At 43.4% G+C, this 11,390-nt stretch overlaps 1 protein-coding gene across 2 annotated transcripts in view; it reads left to right on the top strand.

Annotated features, from left to right (window-relative positions):
• The window catches only part of ITK (IL2-inducible T-cell kinase), a 65,934-nt gene that overhangs the window by 12,807 nt on the left and 41,737 nt on the right, over positions 1 to 11,390 (top strand). For both annotated transcript variants that reach the window (XM_004689835.1, XM_012730056.1), the window contains exon 2: positions 9,918 to 10,022. In XM_004689835.1, the coding sequence (XP_004689892.1) occupies positions 9,918 to 10,022 (105 nt within the window). The remainder of the gene's footprint in view (positions 1 to 9,917; positions 10,023 to 11,390) is intronic.

Below are 11,390 nucleotides of genomic sequence, written 5' to 3'. Positions count from 1 at the left end.
GGGGGGAGGGCTGGCCTCAGACGGCCCACCAGCATCTCTGGTCTACTACTTCCGCTTCTCCTGCAGTCATCTGCATTACACATGGTGTGGTGTTCTACCTTCTCCCCAGTGCGTTAAAATATTATTTCCTCGTGTAAAATATTATTTTACATAGCCATCATAACATCAGATATTACAGAGATTTATAAATTCCACTGAGAGTCATACACAAGAGAGACTAGAGTTAATAGTGTTCCCTCCTGCGTTATGTCTTTGAGTAATTGTGTATACATGACTATACATCTTATTTTTTTGGTCTCAAATGAAACGGGATTCTGTCTATTGCTTTAAACCTACTTTTTACATTTAATATATATTTGTGTCCTTTCATGTAGGTCAAATTTGTTAATGGCTATAGAGTGGTCCCAGCATGAAAGAAGTATAATTTAACCTTGGTCTCTCAGTTCCTATTGTTTTTGTTTACTTTTTTCCCAGTGTAGCTGAGGATGCCTCTATGAATATCCTTTCTTCCCTCTATTTATATATATTTTGTTTTTTATCTTTATATATTTTGAACAAATGTTGATGAACAAAAGGTGGAACCCCATAAGGATTATGGGGTTATAACTTTTTAAATACAATAAAAAAATATATGGTGAAGTAGTCAAACAGTAAGGAAGTATGTGAATGAACAGAAAAGCTTTCTTCCTGCTTTACATTCACACACCCAAGGCCACTCCCATAAATAGTGAATTTTATTGTTTCTTATGAGAAATTATACTCATAGTTTTAATAGAGGGTCTTCTCTCTCAAAATATATTTATTGGGCTTCCCTGGTGGCGCAGAGGTTAAAGTCCCAGCATTATCAACCTATCACCAGCCTCCACCACAAGAGTTTGATCCCTGGCCAGGGAGGTGACCCACAAGGCGCAGCAGACCTCTCCTGTCTCACCTGCTGCTCTCCTCTGCAGTGTACTTTCTCAATCTGCTGGTTCTGCTCGCCACTTTATCACTGGTAAATCCTCTCACACTCCCCACCTCACACCTTTGGCATGTACTCCAGTTCTCATATGCATAAATAAATAAATAAAACAAATAATAAAAATGTATGTATTTATTAAGCCTCTACTAGATGACACCACCTTCATTTTGGGAATTCAGTGAGTAAGAGAGATGAGGAATCTACCACTGGGGAATTTACGTTCTTTTGTTTTTCCCCACCACCACCTACACATCCTTCCCCTCCCCCTCCTTCTTAACCTCAGACTCCTTGCAGTGTTTGTTGACATCCAGTAGTTTTTGAAAGTGTTTTATGTCGTTGAATAGTCTGCTATGTAAATGTCCATTACTGGTTTTTATCTTCTGACTTTCATTACTATACATAGCCTCTCAAGCTCTCTTCATTTTGCTGTCAGCATTTATTTCATCTTTCCTTATGGTTGAATAGTATTCCACAATGAGGATAGACCACATCTTCTGATCAAATAGTCTACCTGTGTACATTTAAATTGCTTTCATGTCTTAACTACTATAAATAAGGCTTTTATCAGCAATGAGGGGCTTTTGTATGTGTGCTAATGGTTTCTATGGGACTGCTAGAACATATGGTGTTTCCTTTATTGATTTTTTTTTAAAGATTTATTTATTTGTACATACAGAACTGGGGTACAGGCCAGAGGCTCAGGGGCGGTGAAAGCCTTCACCAGAGACAGAGCAGGATGCAGAACAGGCAGATCAAGGAAGTACACTGCTGAGGGGAGCAGCGGGCGGGTCAGGAGAGGTCTGCCACACCAAGTGGTCACCTCCGGGGCAGGCGGGAATTGAACTCGTGCTGCAGTGGTTTTAGCTTCTTAGTGCTGTGCTTTAACCTGCTGCGCCACCAGGGAGGGCCCCCTTTATTGATTTTTTTTAAAGATTTATTTATTTGTGCATACAGAACTGGGATACAGGCCAAAGGAGCAGGGGTGGCGAGAGGCTTCACCAGAGACAGAGTGGGGAGCAGAACAGGCAGATCGACAAAGTACACTGCTGAGGGAAGCAGCTGGTGGGTCAGGAGAGGTCTGCCATGCCATCTGGTCAACCCCGGGGCAGGCGGGAATTGAACTCGTGCTGCAATGGTTTTAGCTTCTTAGTGCTGTGCTTTAACCTGCCGCGCCACCAGGGAGGGCCTCCTTTCTTGATTTTTAAGATAAATTCAGATTGTCTTTTTTCCTTCCTTTTTGTAAATTCTTCACTTTTCCTTCAGTTAGTCAGGTGCTACTCTTGACAAAATGGTAGACTTTAAGGGAAACTCGGTGTTTTGGCCACAGCACAGTCAGCCTCATCACAGGCAGTGTGAAAACACTGAGAGGAGGAAAGCCCATTGACCCTGACTCTGACTCTGATGAAAGGTTTTGTGGAAAAGAGAAAAGAAAAGAAGGCAGGTGTGGGATGAGTCATAGTTTCCTGGCTGTAAGTGGGTCCAGCACACCTCCAGTCCACTACCTTAGTCACCTGCAGGGTTAGTGGAGTTAGGTCCAGGTAAAGAGGAGCAAGAACCAACCACACATGATTACATTGCCCTGGTGTTGTAGAAGATTCTCCTTTTCCCGTGGAGACAGATGTCATTAATAGCTCTTGGGTGTCAACCACATGCTAGGTGCCACCTTGTACTTGAGGTCACATTTCCTTTGAGGCATTGTGCATGTCCTCATTAGCATGGAAGAACTAAGCCTGTGAAGAGGTAACAGAACTAAGCCTGAAAAGAGGGAACAGAACTAAACCCAGAGGACAGGCAATTTGAACAATGTTACCTAGGTTTCAGGGTTACCAGGGTCTCCAAGAGCTCATTCCCAGTTCTGAGTTCCTGCAGCAAGAGATAGACAGAAGCTAAGGAGAATGGGAGGGATTTTGGGTCACTACCACATGTTTTGAAACAAATGAAACAAAAACCCAGGAAATAGCACTTCAATTGATGTGGGAACCAGTGGTCTTCGTTCTGCTGAGGGCTGGGGGGCCATTCTCAAACCAGTCTGCTTTGGTATCATTTCTCATGGCATCAGCTTTAATTTCAGTCATGTTGCTGTAGATTTGCAGATTGGCAAAATGACTTTCTAGAGCCCAAAAGCAAAATATTTGCATGTCTGGTCAAAATCATCACCAGAAAGGCATTGTCTGATGAAGGCAGCTCAGGACTTTTTCCAAGGAACTGTCCTGGGAGAGTCTTAAATGCATTAATGCTTTGCTCTCCCATGGGGGAGGGGAGCATGGCAGAGGGTTCTCTGAAAAATTCTTTCTCACCTGATGCCTACAATTCCATGGTCAAAATTCCCTCTTGGATCAAGTTTCTAATCTGCCCTGATCTTAACTTCTGAAACAAACTTTGGGGAAGGTTTTAGTGTCATTCTGTGTTGTTTTTTTTCTTCAAATTCTATTGGCTTGTCAATTGTTTACATAACTATATAATCTGAAGAGTACAACTTCACTCCACCATATGTGCACAAACCTCACATACCTCCACCAAAAGTCCAGTGCCCACATCCTATTACCTTCCTCACCCACTCCCTTCTCCCTGCCCTCTGGTAACCTGTGTATTTTCCACAGAGTGTAAGAATCACTTTTGTCATGTTTTTCCCATCAGTTTTCTTTGGTTGTTTAGATTATGCAAATGAGTGAAACCACCCAGTAGCTGTCTTTCACGTTCTTATTTATTTCACTTGCAAATTCACCTCATGTTCCTTCCATTTTGGGCCCCAAAGAATAATTTCATCCTTTTGCTAGCTGAGTAGTATTCCACTGAGTAAATAGTCCATAATTTCTTTATCCTGTCATTTCTTTATAAGCTTTTAGGTTGGTTGTGTGTCTTGGTCATTGTGAACAATGCTGCTGTGAATGTAAGGGTCTGTAAATCTCTCTGTATTAGTGTTTTCATTTTTTTTTTTTGCATAAATACCCAGAAGCAGTATTGCTGAATTAGATGGTGTTACTCATTTTTTGTGGAATCTCCATGTGTTTTTCATAGAGGTTGAACCAACTTCTCTTCCCACAAACATTTGCTATCTCCTGTCTTTTTGACAGGAGCATTCTCACAGCAGTGGCATCTCATTATGGTTCTGATTTACATCTCCTTGTCATTATTGATGTTGAAAGTCTTCTGAAAGTCTTTGGAAAATGGTGTGACAGGAGGGAGGGAAGCTGAAAGCTTTCACACTTGCTGAAGTGACAGAAAATAGGACACCATCAAAAGACCAGGAAGTGGGTCCCTTTAATGGATTTTTCTTGATTTTAAAAGTTACAGTAAAATAAAACATTAACTCTGAATTGACAAAACCTCCCAGATTGCTGATTAAAATTCATATTGTTTTCCCAAGTGGCAGTTCCTGGTGACATACTTGCTTCAAAGAAAATGTGGAATGCATAAAGATAAGGGAATGAGGTCTTGAATTGTGGGCAGCATGCAGAGAAAGAAAGGGATAGAATGATTTTATTATGCTACTACGTTTATGTCATTCTAATAAAAACCCAAATTAACCCAATGATTCAGGGATTATTTCTAGTCCCTTTTCAAAAACAAGGCAACTGAGAAGTTGAGGAACCCACTTCAGTTTGCGTAACAGTGGGGTAGACCTGATCTGGATACTCTAATGCTCTCCAAACTGCCTCCCCAAAGCAGAAAGCTGAAATTCTGTTGATGTCCAGAAGATTGGGAGTGTGCTTTTACTCTGATATCAGACATCAATTTTCCACTGATGTATCTGCTGGACTACCAGCCAAGAGAGAGAGAGGGAGGGAGTGTGGAAGGGAAAGAGAGAGAGAGAGAGAGTGCGAGAGTGAGTGAGAGAGAGAGAGAGAGAGAGAGAGAGAGAGAGAGAGAGAGGAGAAAGACAGGGAGGGTTAGAAGTGGGGAGGAAAAGAGGGAGGGAGGAAAGTAGCATAAACATTAGAGAAGCAAAGAGCTGTTATTCAGGGGAGCAAGGGATGTTCCCCACTTTGAAATCCAGCATAGGTGCCTTGTGACCAAGTGGTCAGAAACAAATTTGTGGGGTCAAATTGGAGAAACCAGCCAGAAAGCTGATTGTTCAGTGTTGTGTTTAGAGAATGAACCTCTCCCTTGAAAGCAGGACAAAGACAAGGCCACGAAACCTGGTAGCTAACAGCAGGGCTTCTATGTGCCTCTAATATTAAGGTGTGTGGTTCCTCTGAATGTCAGTTTCCTTACCTATAAATGTGGGGTGGGGGGTAGATTTTTGTAGGGTCATGATGCAGCGAAATGGCCTGTTGAGTGTCCAAATTAGAAGACATGGTCCCAATGTTGTCTTTTGTTTTCTGTCTCTCTCTGAGACCCACAATACAAAATTCCACCATAGAACCTAAAAAGCAAGGTGACCTAAAGTCACGTGCCCAAGTTTGCCTTTGAGCAGGTATGTGGGTAGCAGCAACCTTGTGGATTGCAACACCCCTGTGGATCACATCCAATGTCAGAGGAAGGCCCTGGAACCTGAGGACAGCCTCGAAAATGGCCAAGAAAAGAGAGGAAGCCGAGTGAGGCCATGTGGTTCCCACCCCAAGGAAAGCAGACAAAATATTCTGTCAGTGCAGCGAGAATAACAAGGAAGAGGCAGGGCTGGCCGCCCTGGCTGTCTCTGCTTCTCTGGCGGCTTTTGTGTGGTCTCCCTGGAAGGCTGCACCCTGGCATTTTGCAGAAATAGCTCAGTTGTGTGGGATGATGACAGGCAGTCAGGAAGGGGGTTGAGAGGGGACAGTGTTTAGCTGGCTCCTCAGAGCCGGACTGGTGGACACACCCTGGTTTACTGTGTAACAGATCTTCTGAGATCCCAGGACAATCAGTTTGGGGTTTCAAGCTTTGAGATTATCTTGGTTTCTGTCTTCTATTGGATGATTTCCTGAGTCTTGTAAGCAGTGAGAACATAAGGAAGTGGGGAGAGTGTTGGCGACCGGCCCCAAGGAGCTGAGCTGTCAAAGTGCAAGGCAGGCAGGGCCTTAGGGTGGGAAGGCTTAGGCCAGAGGAGAATCCAAGAAGTGGGAGAGGGGAGCAGGCACGAGGAAGACACGTGGGAGTCGGAGTTGGGTGCAAGTCTTCCTGCCCATCTTTTTAGCAGGTCTTTATTTATACTGTTTAGCAAGTAGTTAGTTACAATAATGCATCAGGTAACTTACTAAGAAATCAGCATAAAAGTTCTCAAGGAAGAGGGGAACAATGCATTCTCTTCCTGCCACTTTATGGCATACTAGACTACACATATTTGTGATAACTTTCATGTAAACGGGTGTTTAACTATGACTTCAAAGGATAAGGGGTCTGGGAAAGGATGAGCTGTTAGCAAAGGATTTAGGGGTCCTAGGGAAGGAATAAATTGTATTAGCAGAGTCATCAGTGATTGTCTAAAGAGAAGCTAATGGCTAACTTAAGACTAGCAGAGAGTAGTTAGTGTTTGTTCTAGGAAAAGTTTAATTAAGACTAGTAGAGGAGTAGTTAGTGATTGTTTAAGAAAAGGGAAATTAAGAGGAAGTCATGCATTAAGCAAAACCTGTGTCAATAATGTTAGGAGATTGCCCATGAGTCCTTATGCCCTGGGAGTCTTATCTGAGATTTGCTTTTTGTTTCAAAAGATGGAGGAAGATTCCCAGGAGTCTTTATGCCCTGGGGGTCTTATCTCTCCTGGAGCTTGCTTTTTGTCCTTGGAAACAAAAGGAATTTCCTGCCCTGGGCAGCACCTGCTTGCCTGGGCCAGGCAGCTACCTTTTGAGAAGGCTAAGGCAATTCAGTTGTAAACTGATGGTTGCTTAGAAGGATCCTGAGAGAGATCCCAGTACCTATTTGGGAATAAAGATAAGTTTTAATGCTAGAACTCGAAACCCACTCACTCCAATGCAAGAGAAACTCTGAAAGAAGATGCCTCAGGATGGTGAGGGCACAAATGTGTCTTAAAACCCATGTTGGGTGCCTCCCTGGTGACACAACAGGTTAAAGCACAGCACTATAAGTGAGCTGCAGCCACTTCAGTGGAAGTACAATCCCCAGCTCCAGAGGTGATCCACATGGCACAGCAGACCTCTCCTGACTGCCCCTCAGCAGTGTACTTCATCAATCTGCCTGTTCTGTTCCCCATTATGTCTCTGGTGAATCCTCTCACCACCCCTGCACCTCATAGTCTACACCTCAGGTCTGGATGTATATATAAATAAATCTTAAAAAAAAAAAAAAAAACATGTTGGAACCTAACTACTATTAAGAAATCTAAAGATAGCATCTAAGTCTAAGGGAAAATCCTCCCTGCATATCTTCAAGTCACACTGTTCCGTGTCACAAGTGACAATTAAGCACTTAAAGGGTGGAGGATCCAAACTGAAAAACCATGTCAAAGACCAAAAAAAAAAAAAAAGTCATCATTTTATGTTGATTCCATGATAATATTTTAGATCTATTTTGGTTAAACAAAATATATTCTTAAATTTAATTTTGCTGGTTTTATTTGTTTTAGTGTGGCTACCAAAACCAAAAATGTATGTTTACATGGCTGGCTCACCTACTTGGCAGTATTGCTTTAGGAGTAAATTTGTAGTCTACTCAAAACCTCAGTGAATATTTGCCACCACATAGTGCCTGGTGACTGGGGGTGACCTGGGTTACTGATGACCCACTTGTCCAACATGCTGCCACCAGGGCTGCGCTCTTGCAGTCCAGCCTGCTCACTCTCCAGACCTCCTCGTCTGCCTTGTTTCACCTTCCTGATTCCTTCTCTGTTGCCCTCTCTCTGGAGACGCCTGCCGGGACCACACATTGACTGCGATCACACATTGACTGCATCAACTGCTCTTTTCTCTTTGTAGATAAAAACTTGTTAATATTGTCGGCTGTCCCAACTGGACTGTGAGCGTCACGAGAAAGTCTGTACTGCTCTTGATTTCCTGCACTCGGAACAGCCACTACCTCCTCACTGGCCTTCAGTCTGTTTTTCTCGACTGGCTACATGCATGAGCCTTAAATCTGAAATCATTGGAATGTGTTCGGTTGTTCCCTTCTGAGCACCTGCATGGGAGGCCCTGGGGGGAAGAGACAGTCGGCCTAGTCTCTCCTCTCAGGGAGGACAGGACCTACAGTTTCTAAGGATATAAACCATCTGCAGCTAAAAGCACCATACTACCTTTAGCTGCTTTTCACCATGTGCAGGAGAAGGAAATAAGTCGACAGAGGTCGAAAACCAAGATAACCTCAAAGCACAGACTCCCTGTTCCCCTGTAGTTGTAGATGGTCTCTATAGCTCTAGCTAGTGATGAAACAGGCAGCTCTCTTGTGCTCCTTGTGTTTGAAAACAGATTAACCATCACAAATGCTACAGTTATGGGCAAGTTGGGGCAGGCATTTCTAGCTTTGCAAAACTCTGAATGAAAAGATAACAGGCCTCCAAAGGACACATGTTTTGAGAGGTTTGGGGGCAAGACTGACCTCTTAATACCTCTGTAGATTACGGAAGCAAGTTGTGGGCCACCATGTGGAGTAGACACTGGTTTCATTTGCCGCTGTCCTGTCAGATATGTGTATGAAAGATAAACGCCTTCTAAGGGGCCAACCTCTGCCACCTCGAGTTTGTGGAGAAATAGAATAATAGAACACTGTAAACACTTTCTTTACGTACCTCCATGTTTTTACATATTGAATGGACAGTGCATGGAGACGATGAATGGAGACAATGAATGGAGATTGATTTTATCTTTTAAAAAATTAATAAAGAGATATTTAGAAGTGAAATTTTGAAAAGAAATCTGAAGAGCACCTTGTATTTAATAAGAAATTCTCAGTTCTTGACTTTTTCCTTTGTCTCAGCTTTGTCCCTTTGCTGTTAAAGACTGGGACTCAGAAGCCAGCAATTAAAGGCCACGTTCCTTTGTAGAATTTCATGACCTGGCTCCCCAATACTAACTGAATGCACTCTTCTATTGTCACTCTCCTGTCACAGTGGGGGTTCCTCTGCTATTTAATTATCCTCACTTATCAGAGAAATGGAAGTTCATGAATGTTAGAAGAATTGCCATGGTCTTAGAGCTAGTTAGGATTGCTCAGCTTCACAGGGCTATTTAGGGGTGGAGTCCAACTTTGAACATAAATCTTTTCAACCTTGTGGCCAAGTTCACCACAAGTTGTGTCCTCTTTCCAAAGGATAATAAATGGCAATAAACCTCATCCCATGGCTGCATTAAACACTACTCTCAGTGAAGGTTAATGCTATGTACCTGTAAAAAGCTTCTGCTCTCCAAAAGTATTTCCCTAACCTTCCTTGGAGCCTGTTAGTCCACCAGTAGACTCTGTCCCAATGGGCAGGATCCCCGGGGGGCCACTCTCCTGGGTCCAAAGACAAAGACCCAGATGCTTCTGAGATGCGGTCCCTCAATATCAGGTTCACATATATAACATCATTACAACTCACAAAGGCATTAAGTGAATTCATTATCAAAGAACTGCATCTAAGACCTCCCAGAGAATGAGATGTGGAGTCAGTAAGATTTGATGGGGGTGTGGGAAAGGGATAGCTATGAGCAATCAGGATTGTGCTACAGGACTAGCACTTTGGGACCATGGGTAATCAAAAGAGACTGGCACACAGCTGAGCCAGCTCACTCTGTGGCTGGTTCCACAGATAGCACTGCTCAGCCCAGTGACAAGTTCTGCCAGGGCTGCTCCTTGGCACTGGTCACTGGGACATTAGACACAGTGGCTCAATGAGTGGAAATAGTCACCCCATCAGGAGGCCATTCAAAGGGTATGTCCACCCTGGATTCTGTTCAGCATCCTTCTTGGGCACCGAGGTCCAAGACATGGCTTCTGAATATTTGGGGGGTTGGCTAATGGATCTCACCTACTAGTAGGTTTCCAGAGGTAACCTGAAGGAAAATAATGTTTTCTCTCTTCTCTAAGGGAGTTGTGCTTTCTCTCCTCACAGAAAAAACGCACCCTCAAGGGCTCCATTGAACTTTCCCGAATCAAATGCGTGGAGATTGTGAAAAGTGACATCAGCATCCCTTGCCACTATAAATACCCCTTCCAGGTAAGTCCACAGGGCCTGAGGAGACCAGTTCCCCATTCTCTAGAGGATGCTTGAAATCCTCAATCATTGGAAGAGATGGTGGGAAGGGGATGTCTCTGGCCTAGGGCTTGAACTTAAACGCTGCTGCAGTTTTGCAACTGACACATCATTCATTCACTCATTTAGTCATTTGGCAAAGATTAAGCACAAATCCTGAAATACTCACCATTCCTCATTCACTTCCTTACCTCAAGAAATGTCCTAGTTTCTCTGCTCCTGGAGGCAGGGAAAGAACTATCAAAGACCCCAAATATAATGTCCTGTAAGTGCTATCTATACATGATTGGGAGACAACAGATTGCAAGTCCTTAGTATTACACTGCTTGGAGTTTCTGGAGTAATTGCGTGAGAACAGTTCTGGAAAATTTGAGATCTAAAGTTCATAGTCTAATTTAACAGCTGCTAGGCACATGTGGATGTTTAAAGTTAAATATAAATTAATTTAAAGTAAGCAGCAGTAAGAATTCAGGTGCTCTGAGCCATGTCGGGTGAGTGAAAGTTCAGATGTTTGAGAGTCATGTGGCCTGTGGTTTTCAACATCGGACAGCAGAGATTACAGAATATTTCCAGTTCTGCAGAAAGTTCTATTTGACAGAGCTGGTAGGAGGATCTTTAGGTCATACCTTGTCTAAATCTCTTTACCATGTGTGGCTACAAGCAATGGGTCCCTTCCTACATCCTAGGGTACCATGTTCATTGATCAATCTGAGGGGTAAATGTCTCATTTATAAAAAAAAGAAGATTTATTTATGCTTATCGAACTGGGGTACAGGCCAGAGGTGTGGTAGGTGAGAGGATTCACCAGAAACTGAGTGGGGACAGACTGATAAGATACATACACTGCTGAGGGTAGCAGCGGGTGGGTCAGAAGAGGTCTGCCATGCCATGTGGGTCACCTCCCTGGCTGGGGATTGAACTTATGCTGCAGTGGCTTCAGAGAGCTTCATAATGTGGTGCTTTAACCCACTGTGCCACCAGGGAGAGCCCTCATTTTTTTTTTTAATGTGTCAGAAATAAAGTGTCTTTTTTCCTACTAAAAAGGTGACCTTCTTGAATGGGAAATTTTAGGAGTGCATGAAAAGGAATTACATATACTTTCTGTCATTAAAACTCCAACTAGAGGCTTCCCTGGTGGCTCAAGGGGTTAAAGTACAGCACTATGAAGCTGCACGAGTTCTATCCCTGGCCAGGGAGGTGACCCACGTGGCATAGCAGAGCTCTGTTGACCCATCTGCTGCACTGCTTAGAAGTATATTTAAATAGATCCACTGGTTGTCTCCACTCTGTCTCTGGGGAATCCTCTCACCCTTCACATCACTGGCCTGTACT

This window comes from Condylura cristata, unplaced genomic scaffold (assembly GCF_000260355.1).
Source record: "Condylura cristata isolate star-nosed mole 26May11 unplaced genomic scaffold, ConCri1.0 scaffold00026, whole genome shotgun sequence".
Classification (NCBI taxonomy): Eukaryota; Metazoa; Chordata; class Mammalia; order Eulipotyphla; family Talpidae; genus Condylura; species Condylura cristata.
Note: the sequence above shows the minus strand (reverse complement) of the source record. Positions and strands in the feature narration are given on the sequence as shown.